The 18,400-nt window shown below is 42.0% G+C and overlaps 1 protein-coding gene across 2 annotated transcripts; it reads left to right on the top strand.

Moving 5' to 3' along the window:
* The first annotated feature begins 1,277 nt into the window (after window positions 1-1,277).
* Window positions 1,278-16,936, top strand: SLC45A2 (solute carrier family 45 member 2). Of its 2 annotated transcripts, none has more exons than XM_064736247.1 (7): window positions 1,278-1,716; window positions 2,826-3,002; window positions 6,281-6,588; window positions 10,425-10,568; window positions 11,773-11,896; window positions 12,736-12,941; window positions 16,712-16,936. In XM_064736247.1, the coding sequence occupies exons 1-7, from the start codon at window positions 1,278-1,280 to the stop codon at window positions 16,934-16,936; spliced, it is 1,623 nt and encodes a 540-aa protein (XP_064592317.1). The 2 variants fall into 2 exon arrangements, with proteins under 2 accessions (XP_064592317.1, XP_064592316.1); XM_064736246.1 differs by having other exon boundaries at window positions 6,281-6,606.
* Window positions 16,937-18,400: the final 1,464 nt, after the last annotated feature.

Raw genomic sequence — 18,400 nt, 5'->3', positions numbered from 1 at the left:
ATTTGAAACCATTTCTTTCAAGACAAAAGAAAATATGCTTTTAAAAATAATTAATTATATGGCATTATTACAGTATTGTCCAAGGTGTGAGGAGTTATAACATGAAGGGTTGGGTATTTAGATAATTTTTAAGTTTGGTTTGTTGGTTACAAAGGCTTCCAAAGCTGAGCTATACTTTAGCCCATTTTAATGTGTTGTGGCAAAAATATCAACATTATTACCATAAGAAAACCTTTTACATTCTACTACATAAACCACAGTCTGGAAGCAAGAATTATCTAGTAGGTCCTGGCAAGTTGTCTAAACCATCAGCAAAAACACCTGGGGTTTCCAGCTCATAGTCTAGTGTAAGCTGCTGAACATTATACACAGTTGCCACAGGACTTGACAAGTTTCTTAGTCCCAGATATATCTGATTGTGTTGGAGAAAAATCAGCATTGTCAGATGTGATGTCCATCATGGATAAGTTCTGAAACCAGAATTACTGATGTCAGTTTGAAACCTTGTGTTTCTTCAGGATGGGTTGGATCAGCTGCCTCCCTCAGGTGGCTAACCTGAAAGGTACAGTTTGAGTAAGGTCAATACAGGTTTCTTCCAAGGCAAGAAAGACTGTTCAAAAAACCCTCTTATAAGTAATTCTGATACTCTCTGTTTTCAGAGACCAAGAAATAATCAGTTCTTTTGAGGGCAGTACACATCACATGCAAAAAAGTACTCATCAGTTGCTGCTTGACAGATTCCTGCCAAGCATTATATCTGCCTCTAAGGCTCCAAGGCAATGGATAGATTCACTTACTCATCCTTATGAAGTGCCTTGAAATCCTCTTCCAGAGAGATAGGGATTTTTTCCCCCAGGTTAGTCAGCAGGGAATGGTCTGATGCTCGTGTTTGCTGAATGGGAAGATGAAGACTGGGTTCCTGGTGTCACTGCCATCTTACAGCAAGATCTTTCAGCAAGAGGAGCAGCTTTGTGTCAGGCTAATCCTGCGCCCGGACCATGTGATGCATGTTCCCGTTGTATGTGTACTTCATGCGCAAACAGTAATTCCTCAGTTGTGGATAGTCGGGAGCAGCGCAGACGCCCAAAAGCTCAGATCAGCTAATGTGAACACACGCTTCCCCGCCCCCTTCCTGGCATAACTTGTGATCGCAGAGCCATGAAAGTATGTGATCCCTCCCCCAGCACAGACCGATCCCACCCGGCATATGATCTGGGCCCCATGTCAGCCGGAGCAGGCAGCACCAGCCTGCCACGGCGCTGCTCACAGCCAGAGCTATGACCTTAACGAAGGAGAGCTTCCACGGGGCTCTCCTGCCCGCCTCTGGAGCGGCCAAGGCCGACATGGATGGCACCAGGGAGAAGGAGGAGGCCCCAAGGCAGGCAGTGATGAGGACTGGAGCAGCGGTGCCCAGGAGGCGAGCGGTGGGAAGGCTGGTCATGCACAGCATGGCCATGTTCGGCCGGGAGTTCTGCTATGCCGTGGAGGCCGCCTTTGTCACGCCGGTGCTGCTCAGTGTAGGGCTGCCCAAGAACCTCTACAGCCTCGTGTGGCTCATCAGCCCTATCCTGGGCTTCGTGCTGCAGCCCGTGGTAGGTTCAGCCAGTGATCACTGCACCTGTAGCTGGGGCAGGAGGCGACCTTACATTCTGGGTCTGGGCATCATAATGCTGTTAGGCATGGCTTTGTACCTCAATGGGGACGTGATGATCTCAGGTGAGTGAGGGGCATGCGTTGTGCTGACAGACAAAACTCATCCTAGCCTTTCAAATCAGAAAAAGGAGAGGGGTTCCCCTTTTCCTTCTTAAAATGCACTGTTAAAATTTGGTATCGTGTGACTCGGGTGCACTGAAGGAGCTGGGGAGTGCCGTAATCTCTGTGTACATTCAATTCTAACACTGCATGTTATGTACCCTGTGCATAGTGTTCTGTAGTCTGTGCATGTGATTGCAGTCTGTTGTATGTTGATTTGGTTGCCTGACAAGCTCCTTCAGGTAAAGATTTGCTTAGGCCACAGAAGTTTTCATGAGCTAAGATCTACCTTGTTAGCTTAAATGATAGTATTGTTTTTATGATGTAATACATACCCAAACTGAATCCCCGCTCATCCCTGTTTTAGATGGATTAGTATTCAAAATACTCGCCTTCAATTATTGCAGCACTGGTTTGACGCTTGTGCCGTGCCGGTGAAAAACAAAAATCCTTAACTTCTTGAAAACTCAGTTGCAGCTGAAACAAGCAAAATCAATAGAAGTGACTTCCATATTGTTACATTTTGGCTTGGGATATGGCTTCTTAAAGTCTTGATACAAAGTTGTTGCTGACAAGGCAGATGGGGGAGGTGTGTGTTTTATGGATTGATTTGTTCTCTCTTCCTCAATATTATTGATATATACTTGATTTGAATATTTGAGTATACTTGATTTCATTGACCCAGAGAGAGATGTTGCAGTCAACTCTTGATTATCTATAACAATATAAGGGTTGGGCAAAGAGAATAAATGGAAAGTATTACAAAACGCATGTGTTAGGCTACCAGAGCATGCCTTGGAGGTGTTAAAGAATAGATTTAGGATTGTGATGCTCTTGGCTGTGGAGCTTGAAGCATTCTGAGCATGTGTTGGCTCAAGGCAGTAAGTCAGCCTAGCCCAGCTCAGCACTACACAGACTCAGCTCTCCTGCCTCTCTTATGGGATTCTGGTGTCACTGGGCTCTCCTGTGTAACCAATTGTTGTTTAGATTTTGAAGTGTCAGGAAAGACTAAATGTGGTTTTGCAGAACATGGCACTGTTGCTGTCAGAATGAGGGTGTTTTTCTTTTTTTAGCTTTCATCGCTGAGAGAGACAAGCAGCGGACGTGGGCAATAGTCATTACCATGCTGGGAGTAGTACTTTTTGATTTTGCGGCTGATTTTATTGATGGTCCAATCAAAGCATATTTATTTGATGTCTGCTCTCATCAGGATAAAGAGAAGGGTCTGCATTACCACGCCCTCTTTACAGGTACACTGATCCCTTCTTTTCCTCCCTGCCTCTCAAAGGAGGGGAAGGTAATTGCTTGGGTTTTATCCTCACTGTGTTTCTAATCTTGAATGAACTGATCATCTGATCCTGCACTTCAGTCACAGGACTTTTGTTGCTGGGTTTTCACTACTCCGGAGAACAGCAACTTGTGATTGCTGCTGCAAAAATCTGAGGAAGGCTGCAGGCACAAATAATTACAGCAGCACAGGCATGATTTAAGAGCAGTTAGTTATTTTAAAATGTGAAATAGGGTTTGTCAGTTTGTTTTGGGTTTTTTTCAAGTTTTTTGCTGAGGCAGAAATTAATGGATGTAGCTTGTTTCATTGCTGTTGCACATAAAAATAACATTTTTGACTTGTCATGTGACATGCAACAAGAGCTGCAAAAACCCATTGATTCCCATTCTTCAGCAGTGCTCTAGTATATGCTGCATAGAAACAAGAGTTCTGTGTAAAATTCAGAAGGTCACAATTCCCACAAAATAAGACCAAATTGTTAAGTTCAAATTCCTGCAAATGAAGTTAACAGCTTCATTTGTTTTAGCACATTTTTTAAATGTCATTGAGTTACAGAAGGACTTAAAACTGTTGGAACAAGCTCAAAGGAGGGCCACAAAGTTGATAAGGGGACGGGAGCACCTCTCCCATCAAGATGGGCTGAGAAGGTTTGGGCTGTTCAGCCTGGAGAAGAGAAGGTTGTCTGGAGACCTCCAGTATCTGAAGGGGGGCCACAGCGAAGCTGGAGAGGGACTCTTCTTTATGAGGATGAGGGAAATTTTAGGCTGGATGTTAGGAAGAAATTATTCCCAGTGAGAGTGGTGAGACACTGGAATGAGTTGTCCATGGAGGTTATGGCTGACCAGCCCTGTCAGTGTTCCAGGCCAGGCTGGATAAGGCCTTGAGCAACCTGGTCTGGTTGGAGGCATCCCTGGATGGGTCTGGATGATCTCTAAGGTCCATCCCAACCCCTGAACATTGATTCCATGGAATCATCTGTACAATGTGAGCCCTGTGTTGAGGAAATGCACAGGGAAGACACGTGAGGCCGTGTACCTGTGGAGTGACCCGGGAGGGACCTCCTGCCATGTCTGAGAATAACCCCTGTGAAAGCACTAGACAAAAGACAGACTATATGAGAAGTCATGCAATCTTTTTACAGCAGATTTTTGTGGGTACTGAGCCCCCAGCAGGAGCAGAGACACATAAACTTAGTAGCAGTTACTCTGTTGAAGGAGGGAGGTGTAGTAGCTAATGAAAAAGGCTGATTTTGGACACATGAAATACCTATATCCAGGAACACAGTTTATAAGGGAAGCTTAAAGACACATGGGAATTAAATCTATACTATCCATTGAAAGATAAAATATTAAAGAATCACTTGTTTGGAAAAAGAGAGGAGTGAGTGTTTATGTATATTCAGCACAACTCTGGTTGCAATATTTTTTTGGGAGATACTAAAGTAAAGTCTCCAAGTTTGAAGCTACAGATTTAGCTGACTCAGTGTACTGATCTGTGAAAGGGAATGTGAGACAAATAATGTGAAATAGGACAGAAATGGGGCAGAGTGTGTGACTTGACCCAGCATCCTGTGCTCTCCGCAGCAAGTTCATCTCAACCCTTCCTAACAGAAAGTTCCCTGGTCTGGTGTTGAAATCCTCCCTTGACTGGAGTTCTACAGCCTCCCAAGGCAGTCTTATCCAGTAATTTACTGGCCTTGGTGTTTGTTTTTCCTGAACTGCAACATTATTATAAATTCCCTACAGTTTACATTTATCATTGCCCATTTTATCCTTATTAGACACAGACAACAATCTTCCCATTTCTTGTCCAGGTTCTATTTTAGATATTGTTTCTTTTTCCTACTTTAGTTCCTCCTTTCCTTTTATGCTTAATATTTCTGAGATTTTACTCTCCAGTTTGCTTTCAGTTCAGGGTTTGAACATGAAACTTGATAGCTTTGCAGTTATGAAACCCATGGCCACTTATTCAAGTGGAAGAAAGAGTGCACACAATCAACATTTAGGCTGCATTCCAATATCATGATGCTTCTTTCTCAAAACAGCAAAATCATCCTCTAATGTCAAACATTCTGTCTGCAAGCATACACTGAAAATAATGTTGTGTAGATTTTCTTTAAAAAGTTATTAATAGCGTAATTGGTTTTTATGAGAACAAGCAAGGACACAGTCCCCTGTGAAATGCCCAATAGTGCACAATGAAAGAGGTCCATAATCAGACCCAGGAGGGTAAAGAAGGTACAGAAAGCCCAGAACTCAATCAAAATCCCATGGTTTTGGGGGAAGCAAGTGCAGGTGCTGTTACTTTTTGTCAGATGCAGGGCTTTGCTGTAGACTGTTATCAGATCTCCTAAGCAGAAGGGTAGAAATGCTTCTAAGTTCTGGGGAAGGGCCTATCCCACGGAACTCCCAGCCATCCATCCCCTAGGGCCACCTGGTTAAGGAGGTGCCAGGACCCCACAAAGGTGCCAGCCCCACCAGAGCTCTGTGCTGAGTGTAACAGAAGGCACGATCCTGTGCATCTCTCTGTGCGCTCATAGTAACAAAGAGAAGAATTGTAAAAAAACAGACTGACTGAAAACTGGGTTTATTAACATCAAGGAACAAAGTAGCATTCTCATTTTACCCTTTAGTCTACCTGTTCTGAGAAAATTAGTAAATGGGATTACACGCTTATACTTTTTCCTTTCTGTTTTCTTTACCAAGTGGTGTTGTACTTGGATTTGTATAAGTAGAAAACAATGCCTTTGGGTTTATTCCCTATTTTAGAAAAAAATCACATGGAGGCAGTATTTCTGTTTGGACTAAGCTAAATACATTTTACAAATTCTAAACTATAGAAACTCTCAAAAGAATTTTAAAAATGTTTGTTCTGTGAAAATAAAAACCACATTTTTCTTGTAGGACTTAATTTAGTTTTACTTGCATTATTTACCATTTCAAAGAAAATAGAGCTTGAAAGAGTCAAAAAAAGAAATGGACCCTATTTTGCTGTGTATTCAGCCTATTTCTAGAGAGCTCTGCCTGACAGATCTGAAGAGAGTTTTCAAGAGATGTTTTAGTAACTGCTCATGTATGTGTTTAGCTCAGAATTCCTATTTCTTGTGATAAATATCTGAAGAGTGATTATCCCATCATTTCTAGAGGACATCACATATGGAGGGTATTATGTGCTCTTTGTTTATTTTGTCAATGCCAGTAGACATTTATTTTTTCCTTTTTTTTTCTCCCACCATTGTAGGTTTGGGAGGAGCCCTGGGTTACCTTACAGGTGCTATGGATTGGGGTCAAACCATACTAGGATATACCTTGGCATCAGAATTCCAGGTGATTTTCTTCTTCTCAGCCTTGGTTCTCATAATCTGCCTTACTGTACATCTGTGCAGTATTCCTGAAGTCCCACTCAGATATGAAAACGAAGAGGCAAAGTTCTTGTTGGAAGAGACTGAACCCCATAGATACCACTCCATAGAGGAGGAAATAAGGAATGGTCACTTAAAACCAACATGTACGGAAATAAAGGCTGCAGCCAAGCCAGGGAAATGTGCGGCTGCGTCACGCACACAGGTGAGTGCAGAGGTGACTTTATAGCTTCTATCTTGGCATCCTTGGAGACACCTTAATTACCTAATGCTGATTGTTTGTAAGGCACAGGCACAGAAAAGAACCCTCCACTGGGATACAGAGACAGGGAAAATCTGCCTGCCTCTTTTTTTTCTTTTTTTTTTTTTCTTTAGAAAGTATTGCCAGCAAGAGGTATGAGACCGGCTAGTTCTGATGCACTGATCCATTGGCAGGGTATGAGGGAGAAACTGGCTCCATTTTCTGCTCAGTGTGTCTCCTGATGTCCTCCTCATGTGAATTTTGTAAATAGGATCTACTTTTTCCTTTAGTCTTGGTATAAGTAGCATAAAGTTGTGGGCAAAGACTACAGACCATTAATCTTCGATGTAGGTCTCTAATTCTCACTGAAGTCCACATGGTTTTGTACATAATACATGTGAAATGTGTGACACTTGGATATTCTGCAACTCAACATTTTATTGAGCACTAATGTCTTTAAAATTGCTACAGCAATTTTAAAAATTTTAAAATTGTCTACAGCAGTGCTACCTTCCTACCAGAGTTTGAGTTTTATTTGAGCAATATTGTAGCTGAGCCTTTGGCAAAATTTTGAGGTGTGAGAAAGCAGTGAGTACTTTTAAATCCTCACTGTTATTTTGTTTCTGATGCATTTTTGTGAGAGATTTCTTCAACCTAAGGCACGTAGGAAGTGGTGAATCTACCAGAAAAGTATCTGGAGAGCCCACTTCTAGTATGGTGTTGAGAACTGGTCCAAACACATCCATTTTCTGTTGATGATTGTTTTTACGGTTTGGTTGATGACTTTCAGTGCTAGGAAATCCTCATGGCTACCTCATGGTATCCTAGGTAAACAAAGTATAACACAACAGTGGTGACACAATTGCTTCTCCTTTTAGTTCCATTTTGATTTCTTGGCATTATGCATATCAATCCCTGACAGACTGATACAAAGCTTTGATAAATCAGGTAAAATATACTAATCATGTACAAACAGTTATAAGGAGGAAAGCAATACTCTTGTTTAATCTGTAAGTAAAAGGGATCTATTATCTTTTACTATTTGTAATTTGTTTTATAACAGCACTTGGTATTTCTAACTGGAAGAAAAATATTATGAAATTATTAAAATATTATTAAATTATTACAATATTATTAGATGCAAGACATATGAAATGAGCATTGCCTGATGATGATGCAAGGCAAGCACAGAGTGGGGCAGGCAGCCAGGCAACAGCTGTGGGCACAATCTGACAGGAGCTCTGTGATGCTGTCTGAGCTTCCCCATCTCAGGCCAGCATGAGCAGCCAGCATCCTTCACCCGCCCTGTTCACTCTGGGCACCTCCAAATTGTCAGAGATGCTGAGCCTCACTGACTGCTTGGGCCAAGCGGGCCCTAAAAAAAGAGAAGGCAAATGAAGATCAGAGAGCGATGCAGTGAAAGTGGGGGGAGCAGTCTGTGGTTTGGGGTAGCCTCTGCCTCGGGAAGAAATAATTCCCTGGAGTCAGTGACATGGGAAACGTGGAGTTCCATGTCTGGCACCGGAGGCGAAGCTGTGGTGGTGAGCCTGTGCCATTGCCTCCTCTCTGCCTAGGCTGGGCAGCCTGTTGGAGTCCCCCAGTGCTTTGATCAGTCTCATGTTCCTTTGATGTGCCTTTCTTTGTGTGCATGAGTTCTAGACACTCACTGCTTTAATGATCTGTCTCCTGCAGCACATGTTTGCTGAGTCCATTCATTACCATAATCACTTCCTTGAAGAAATGGTTTGGCTTCCTGTTTTTCAGTCTCTTTTTTTTAATTGCAGGCATCATGGCTATATTTTTTCTAAATTAAGGGCTATGTTCTCACATGCTAATAGCTAACATGATTATTAATGAGATTTGACCTGTTACAGTATGAACAGACACCCAAAGCAATTAGCCTTGTATTCTTTTGAATGGTGCCAAATTATTCAGGGTCCACTGCCATAAAACCTGAGTCATATTGCTTCCTCTATATTCTTATCATCTTATGCCATGAGTTGTAGTGATTTTGTAGAGATTATTTGGTATTCTGAGCTTTTGAAGGATAAGGCACTTAAACAGAGCCAAACTTCAGCACATTATTTAAATTAGCATGCGGTTTGTGTGCTGGTATGTTTTGAATGTGTGCATTAAACATTTTTGGTTTCCATTTCCACTTTCTGGAATATCTAAATAGGAAAAAAAACCCACATTTCTATCTAGCTGTCAAATTACTGTTTGTAATCACTGCAGTGCCCTTTGTAATTCCATGACCTGATCCTCAAACTTTGATTGGAAAGTCTATTTTAAAAGCAGGGTGGAAGAATTGCAAACTAAATAAAGCCAAGTCAAACAAAAGTAATTATCCTTGAAATAACACTAATGAGTTAATCTGGAATTTTTTTGTTTTCTTTTTATAATTGTAGAAGAATATAAAGCTCACCCTGTTTAAAAAAAGACAGTGATGCCAAATTCCAAGGGATTTGGACAATATACAGTCCAAGGTGGAAGTCAGCAACTTGAATTTTGGCATTCCTATGAGGATTAAAAACCTCACACTGAAGCAAATTATTTTCCAACTTTATATGTGGTGATTATTCATAGAGTAGCTTGCAGCATAGCCTAGTTCAAAGGAAAGGAGATTTGTGAAAAGTATATACAAGAATGAAGAAAGAAAAGAAAAAATGACATCTTACAGCAAATTGAAGACAAGATCCAGTCCAGGAATTTTGAATAAATTAGCATAACTTTTGCAGTTCTCCCACATTTCATAACATACCTCTTCCGTTACCATCTCTCCAAACACTGTTGTCTTCAAATGTCTTCAGAGAAAACTGGAAGTTTTCCATCAAAATAGTATATATTTTTTTCTCCTTAAAAGCAGTGAACCATGCAGGAGCTTTAATACAGGAAGAATTATGTGTAAAAATACCTGATATCAAGCACACCTACAGTAGTTTAAAAAAAATTAGAAATACAAATGATCTGATGAATGTGACTGGAGAAGAACCTGAGAATTTTGGGGCACAGGGCTGAGACAAGGAGGGAGATTACATGGGGCATTAAAGGCAGTGAGAAAATTTGATTTTCCTCATCAGTGAGATTTGTTAACCAGCACTAATTAAGTTTTGGTTATGAAATGAGTTATTTCTCCCTTGGTATGAGGTGCTCAGATGCTGGAGCTCACATCCTCTGTGCGCTACCATGGGGAACCACAGCTTCTCCCTGCTTCAAGGACAGAGCATAGTGGAGAGCTCATGGTATGCTTGAAGAGGTAGAAGTTTCCCTAGAAAAAGAAGTTTCCTAGGGAATTTAGCACATAGAATGGAAAGGGAATAAAAAGTCTCAGGAATCTGACACATTTTAATTTTCAGGAAGTATTTTGAGCACAACGTTCTTCTGCGGCAGCTTTAAATTTTCAGCGTAAAGCTGATGGTTTCTATAGAGAAATAACTTTTGTTGCTTGCTGTTTCTGTTGTTGGTTCCTTGGTTTTTTTTTAAAACTCTCTGAGTCTGCAGAAAATTTCCCTGTTATTCTATATGTAAATAATTGTCCTACTGATAATAACAGCAAAAAATGTTACATTCCTGTTGGTATACTCCATCTCTTCTATATACTTTATAGAATTTTATAAATTGAAGAAAATTCAGTACCCAAGCAACCCTTCCTAGCAAAAATTAAAAGACTTTGGAAGTTTAGCAATGAAAAGATACTACTAAGACCTTCTTTATTTGCTGTCAGCTATTTTATTAGCATTCAGGACAATAACACTGTATTATTCTTGAATATTTGCTTTTAGGAAAAGAGGCAGATGACACTTAAATCCCTCTTGAAGACGCTTTTAAGCATGCCATCCCACTATCGCTGCCTGTGTGTGAGTCACCTCTTTGGATGGATGGCTTTCCTGTCCAACATGCTTTTCTTCACGGATTTCATGGGACAGGTAAAGCATAAAATGCTCTCACTACTCCTTCCTTGTACCATCTCCTCCTCCATCAAAAAGAGGTGAAATGGTGTTACTATCCTGAGGAAATGACACAGGTGTCAGAGCCATTTGTATCTGGATGGCTCAGCAATAGTTTTGTAAACCAGCTAATTGAGGTCAGGCCCATGTTCCAAGCCTGTCTGGAGAAATCACTGGGGAAAACGTTTAGTATTTGTAAGGCTATTTGTGTCTAAATGTTCCAAGTGAAGCTCTCAGAGCTGGCCCAAACACATCCATTTTCTGTTTTGGTTTCAGAGCTGCTCCCAGCTTGGCAGGTTTTCTGGCTGGGCAGTGCTTGGATGCCGCTGGGCTTGTCCTGGTGTGTGTGTGCAGCATCCCCACAAAGCCCCTCACCTGCACTGCAGCCTCCCTGGCCTCAGGATGCAGCTCTGTGCACACAGGGAGCTACTTGGCAGCAGGAAGTTTTATCTTCCTGCATTTGTCTGTCCTGAACTCCTTTTCTCAGCAGCTCTTTGCCTTCACAACACCCCCTGGTGCCTTTTCCGTGCCATTCCCACAGACTGTATGTCCTTGACAGTGACTCTTGCCTGTATGGCCATGTCTGCCTCCTTCCTTCCAGAGCACTAATATGGTCCTGGCACAAATATCTCACTGCCCCTCCCTGCTCTTTTGTGGTTTCCACACAGTATTCCCATTTCCTTGCCTTTTTTGTCTTTTCAGGCAAGGCAAGAGGGAGGGTTTTTTTCCCTGCAGCGTAGATGAACAACTGAAAGAAAAAAGTTTCGCTTGTCTAAAATAGTAACTGAATACGAGAATAACTGTGTGGAAAAATAAGTGTGTTGAGGAAAATCTGAAAGAGAAAACAGAAAAAAAATTGTAGATAAATTAAGGAAAGAAAGGCTAAGGCAAGAAGACTGAGAGAAGAGAGAAAGTTAGTTGGAAGTGAGACACCTAAAGGATAGAAGAGCAAATGAGCAGATTTAAAAATCTGTACAATAGGAAAAGGCAGAGGGTAAGAAATGAGGTGACAGCCCGGGAGATGTGAGTGTGACACCTGGAGAGTTACAAATGGGTGGTTAGGGCACTGGTCAACAGATCTCTTGGGTGCTCCCTACCAGGGATGGGCCCTGTGCCCATGAGAAGGAGGCATTCCCTACATGGTGCCATTCCCACCTGCTGTGACTTCTGTGGTGTCTTTCAGGTTGTGTACCATGGGAATCCCTATGCACCTCACAACTCCACACTTTACCTGACCTACAAAGCAGGGGTAGAGATGGGATGCTGGGGGCTGTGCATCAACGCAATTTCTTCATCAGTCTATTCTTGTAAGTACCCATGAATAAACTCCAACACTGCATTTGCTGTTTGCTATTGTTCAAAAACCATAAGGGGATGCAAAATTACCTGGAATTTGTTCTATATAAAGGTTTAAGGAATGTAACATTCTCAGCATTGTTAGAAATTCATATCTTAGCACCAACAGTTCCTGACCACATGATGAGGGGTGCCTTTGGAATTAGGATATTGTTCTGCACATGAACTGACCCTGAACACTGAAAATCACTCTGTAAATAGATGCCACACTAAATTCTTAGGTGCTCTTTCACCTAGCAATGCTGTAGTTGTGGGCTCTCAAAGGTGACCTCTCCCCATTTGCATTCCCTGTGCAGAAGATCTTGCCAGAAGCTTCAATCTTGCTCTCCAAAATTATGTGTAAACATGCTAGCACAGCTCCCCAGGTAGATTTCACCGTAACTCTTCCAAAGAATTAAAAAAAAAACCTGATCTGAAAACTCAAATAAGTAGCATTATGGGGGTAGATTTGAGCATCTAAAAGAGGTTTGAGGGAAATGTTTTCATCTTTGGAGCTTAACTTCAGGCATTTCTGTGTAGCCCTTCTGTGGATGAGCTTCTATTCAGCACAAGCATCTCTGGGTGCAGCTGCAGTGCAAGCTGCACGTTAAGCTCTGGGTGATGTGAGCAAGTTTTCTTTGGCAAGTTAATACCTACAATAATTTGAGGTAACTTCTAAAACCATTAAGATTATCTTCTTCATTGCATTTTACAAAATACAAGGGGTTTTTTTATTCCTTAAAAGGAACCTCCTGATAAACTGTGACCTATTTCTTTTAATCTTATCAGCATTTTCACTTTCTTTCCACAGACTTGCAGAAAGTCCTTCTGCCATACATAGGATTAAAGGGACTTTATTTCATGGGATACCTACTTTTTGGACTGGGTACTGGATTAATTGGCTTGTTTCCCAATGTCTATTCCACTCTGGCTCTTTGTTCACTCTTTGGAGTCATGTCCAGCACACTGTACACAGTGCCATTCCACCTCATTGCAGAATACCACAGGGAAGAAGAGGTGAGTGCAATGTCTCAAGAAGCATTAATTTTATATCTGTCTGTGTCTGTTCAACCTGCTTTGGGGGTAAACTGGATAGAAAGGAGCAGCTTTTAATTTTAATTTTGAACTATTAACAATGACACATATGAATGGGAAGTTTCTGACAGAGAAAGTTAATATCCCAGCTCCAAACTCTCCAAACAGGCCTTCCACAAAACAAATAACTATTTATCATCACAACTGAAACAAAGCCAATCACAGAACATGTTCGGGCAGTAAGCAGGGTGGTCCACTTGTGTTGTCTTCAAGTCCTACCTTCCTCATATCCTTCCTTCCAGCCGCTTTAGCAGAGTACTTCTGAGGCCCTGAGGTTAATAACAAGGCTGTAAAGGCTGTCAGAATTTTCAGTTAACTGAAAAGTGTTACAAAAGCTTATTAGCTCTTAGCTAATAAACAAATTCCATTCAAGTAGAAACATCATTATATAGTACAGTATTGAATCTATACCACATGCTCATTATCTTTCTAAATGTCTGTGTTTGGGTTTTCATCCTCCATGGCCTTAAATTCTGTTTCCAAGGAAAATCTGGAAAAACTTGCACTCCTTGTATCATGTTACTGGGCACAGCAGGATCTTCATGTACTGTAAAGTGTTGAGTTCTTTAATGGAAAAGTCCTCTCAAGTCTCCTTAGTTAGTCAAACAGCTGGAAACAAGAAAGATTAAGGAGAGTTGGAAGAAATTAGGAAAAGTTCCAGTATATCTTGGAACATCTGAAGAAACGAATAAAGGCAATGTTGAAATATTGGAAAACCACATAAAATATAGTTTTAAGCAGCAGAGGGCTAGATCAAGTGCTAGACAACACGTCCTACTGTTTTGTACAGCTTTCACCAGCACCTTCTGAAGGATGAACACAAATGAACTCTTTAATTATTCTACTGAATGCTAGGAGGAAGTCTCAAAGTGATTCAATATTTCATATATATGATTAATAATTTTTTGGTTAATTTCTTTGCTCCTTCCAACAGGGAATGATCATGATGTGTTATAAACACAAAACAAAAGACTGTGAATAAGCCCAGGTTAGGGTGAAATCTCAATTTTTACCTCAGGTCAGCCAATTCAGAGAGGGGGAGTAAATGCAAAATTTTTACCTGTTTCAAGACAGAAGTGAAATAAAATAAGCTGAAGTGTGCATGAACTTTACAGTTAATAGGCCAATATATTCATGTGTTACTTAAAAGACAACCAGTTGTTTCTTCTTTGATGTATGGTATCTGCTATGACAGATATTAAATGATATATAATTCTACGTTAGATTTTTTATTAATGGGTTGAGGTTTAGCTCAAATCTTCTATAATGTACAAGACAGGAAAAAAAAAAGAATAAATGTCAAGCACAAGAGTGCATTCATTTACAGATTCATGTATTTGTGGTCAGAACTACTGCCACATAGGAAGACTGGGAACAGTCCAGCAAAATAAATACAATTTATTTTTCAAAGTGTCTAAAATTGAGGCTTTATAATTTCAGAACAAGGAGCAGACATCTTCCCCCACTATGCAACCTACCAAAATCATGTGCTGTGTTTTATAATGCTGCCATTTCAGCTCCTGTTCTGTGCTGCTGTTCCCTAGGATCCAAATTCAATTTTTTTTTCTACTGGATTAGGAAGAGACTGTTTGTCTCCAGTACTTGTGAGCTTTGTGTAGCTCAAAGGCAAGGTAATAGGGTTTGCAAAAAGCAAAAAGCATCTTAATGGCTAAGAGAATTTGGATACCAGAACACCACAGTGCCACTGACCTGCAATGTGGGAACTCCTTGTTGTTGGAATACAACCTCCTCCATTTAACAGCCTATGCAGGAAGGAAATAAATATGTCAATTATCACATAATTTCCCAGTTAAACAGAGTAATTTCTTTCTGGAGGAAGGGACCCCCAGAGATCATGTAGATCCTTCTCAAGGAGGGCAACCTGGAGCAGGCTGCCCCAGTTCTGGTTTGAATGATTCCAAGAAAGGAGACTCCACAACCCCGCTAGTTAACCTGCTCCAGTGACCCACCAGCAGCCTTACAGGGTGCTAATATGCAAGACACTTGTACATAATGAATGAAGGCTTTGGTTCTGCTATGTATCGCAGGAGATACACAGATTAGTAATTAAAAGTGGTCCTTAATAGTGTAGAAGAATCCTAGTCTGGATGTTTGCTTTCAGGTTGCTTTCATCCCCAGAAATAAAAGTATTTTAGTACTGATTTCCCTTTTATGCTTTGAGTATTTTAGTACTGATTTCCTTTATATGCTTTGAGCCATAACTTCAGGTTCCTGCCTATATGTGTGTGGGGCACATCAGCACTGCTGTAAAGCCTTTGGATGTGGTTCCTCACAACATCCTTCTCTGTAAAGTGAAAAGATGGATTTGATGAGTGGACTCCTAGATGGAAACAAAGTGGTTGGATGGTCACATCCAGAGTGTTGTGGTCAATGACTCAGAATCCACATGGACATCAGAGACAAGTGGTGCCCTCAAGGGTCTGCACTGGGACCAGTGTGATTCAGTCTTCTTTAACGGCATTGATGAAAGGATTGCACACATGAAGGACAGGATGCCATCCAGAGGGACCTGGACAAGCTGGAGGAATGGGCCTATGGGAATCTGATGAGGTTTAACAAGGACCAAGTGCTGGTGCTGCCCCTAGGCTGGGACAGCCCCTGGTAGCAGCACAGGCTGGGCAGGAGCAGCCCCAGAGCAGCCGTGCCCAGAAGGGCTTGGGGGTGCTGTGGGTGAGAGGCTGCACATGGCCCAGCCATGGCACTCCCAGCCCAGAGAGCCAAACGTGTCCTGGGCTGCACCCAGAGCCCCGTGGGCAGCAGGGCAGGGAGGGGATTCTGCCCCTCTGCTCTGCTCTGCTGAGACCCACCTGGAGCACTGCATCCAGCCCTGGGCTCCCAGCACAGGAACCACAGGGACCGGCTGGAGCCAGCACAGAGCAGAGACAAGAAAATGGTCACAGGGCTGCAGCACCTCTCGTGTGAGGAACAGCCAAGAGAATTGAGATTGTTCAGGTTGGAGAAGAGAAGGCTTCAGATTGGCACAATTGTGGATTGCCAGTATTTGAAGGGAGCTTGCAAGAAAGATGGAGAGGGGTTTTCACAAGGGCACATAGTCATAGGACAATCAGGAATGGCTTCAAACTTAGAGAGAGTAAATTTAGCTTAGATATCAGGAAAAACTTATTTAGTGTGCAGGTGGTGAGGCAGTGGATCAGGTTGTTCAGAGAAGTTTTGGATGCTCCATCCCTGGAGGTGTTTAAGGCCAGGTTGGATGTACCTTTGAGCACCCTGAATAGTGTCCCTGCTCCCAACAAGAGCATTGGAACAAGATGATTTTCCGAGTTCTTTCCAATACATACCATTCTGCGATGATTCTTTGATAATATGATAGTATGGTTCCTTCAGAGCAAAATTATTCATGACAGGATGATACTGTTTAATATCAGTTTGACAGAGATCAAGTTGACCTGAACTTGAAAATCATGTATAGTTTCTCCAGTCAATTTCCAATTACTTCCTTAAGAGAAGGGGTAGAGGGAAAAACTGCAGATGAGAAAAAATTTGGTGGAAGCTTGGAAAACTCCTGTTACTTAAAATCTCTGTGGTGTAAGAAGGGGAGCAGCGAGCTGTTGACCTGCCCGCTGCCCCGGGGCTGTGACAATGTCCCAGCCAAGAGCTGCATGTTGCTGACACTGCCCCGTTTCTGGGGCTTGTTCTGTGCTTCTTTGCAGAGCCAGAAGCTGCAGGAAGGGGAGCAAGCAGGGGAGCACGGGCGAGGGAAGGGCATCGACTGTGCCGCCCTGACCTGCATGGTGCAGCTGGCCCAGATCATTCTGGGCGTGGGCCTGGGGCTCCTCGTCAGCGTGGCCGGCAGCGCCGTCACCGTCATTTCGGCATCCACGGTGGCGCTGGCCGGCTGCTGCTTCGTGGCCTTCTGCATTCGCTACGTGGACTAGGGCTGCAGGGAGCCGTCGGAAGGGATCTCCCCGGGGGAGCGTTTTCTTTCTGGGTCAGTAGCACTGGTGCTGTTGCTGTGCTGACACTGCTGGCACGTCATCCTCTCTTACCTCCTTGGATCGGTTGCAATTCCAGAGCTTTATGAAATGGAGACTTGATAGAACTGGCTGCCTTATGCCTCGGACACATACACACACACACACTCTCCCCCACAGTGTGTTCACATGCTGTGGCATGTGATGATGGTGTGTGTCGCCACGGTATCTTGATGCTCTACACCGGGAGTCATTATAGAACTCCTCATTACCAATTTGTGAAAGTTAATGGATGAAGAATGTGATAAATTCAAGTAATATAAAAGGACAGAGTTAGGAAGAAAGTTTTTATTTATCTTGTTCTTCAAGCGTCCTAAGTTGGGGGCTGTTCCCTCCAGTAGTCAAAAGCTGCAGGAGATTCCAACAGGTGTCAGAGGCCATGCAGGGTGCAGTTCTGTTATCATTAGTGGTACTGTTAAATGGTTCAGTTAATTACCAGCTACTGTCAAAAGCAGATTTGAGTGGGAAAAATGACTGCAATATAAAAAAGATTGAAGCCTATTGTTTAAAAGCATTATTGTAAAGTAATTATCTTGTACTGGATCCTGCTGCTTCTGTATGAAAAAAGTGAAGGTACTGGCTGAGCTTGTCAGGAAAGTCTGCCTAAAGCTGCTTTGCAAATCCATGTGTAGGTACCTAAAAGTCTGTCTATGGGAAACAGCTGCCATTTCTGCCTTCTTTAAAAAGTGGCTTTTCAGTTCTGATGCTGTAATTGAAAAAATGAACTTGGCCAATTGGAGAATTTGGCAGCTGGTTGACCACATAAATCTTGACATTGGATATGACAGCATTTATCTTAAAGTAGCATTTCTCTTTTCTCTGTTTTCCTTCATGCTTTGCCTGAAATGTCATTTGCTCTCTACAGAATATTGTAGAGGAATTCAGTTCTGCAAAGCAGTATCAGGAATTACTGTACAGTAAATACACAAGCCCAGTTATTTGTATTTTATTGCATATGAAGCTTCTTTCTTATTTTTATAATACTGCCAGAGTTTTGAAAACCTGTTTGTGAAAGCAATATACTGTATTTATGCTGTGCTTCCTCTGTCCTGAAAACTGTCACATCCATCCACTATGTTACATCCTAAGCCACCTGAAGCCATCTGCGAATGCAATATTGTTAATGAACATTGAGAGACTATGGGCAAATATGGAGTTTATGGTTGTTTTTTTTCTTAATGTTGCACATGTATTATCAACACTGTTCAGAGAAATGCAGTGTTGAGCTTATTAGCTCCTAGAAGCTTCTGCAAGACATGAACTGACAACACCAAAAATAAATGGTTACATTTCAGCATCAAGTGCCTCTGCAGAGATGCTTCAGCTTCATCCTTTCTCTATGTTTTCAAGAGTAGAGTCACATATTCT

Source organism: Zonotrichia leucophrys, chromosome Z (assembly GCF_028769735.1).
Source record: "Zonotrichia leucophrys gambelii isolate GWCS_2022_RI chromosome Z, RI_Zleu_2.0, whole genome shotgun sequence".
Lineage (NCBI taxonomy): Eukaryota > Metazoa > Chordata > Aves > Passeriformes > Passerellidae > Zonotrichia > Zonotrichia leucophrys.
The sequence above is the reverse complement of the archived record's forward strand: the minus strand, read 5'-3'. Positions and strand labels throughout refer to the sequence as shown.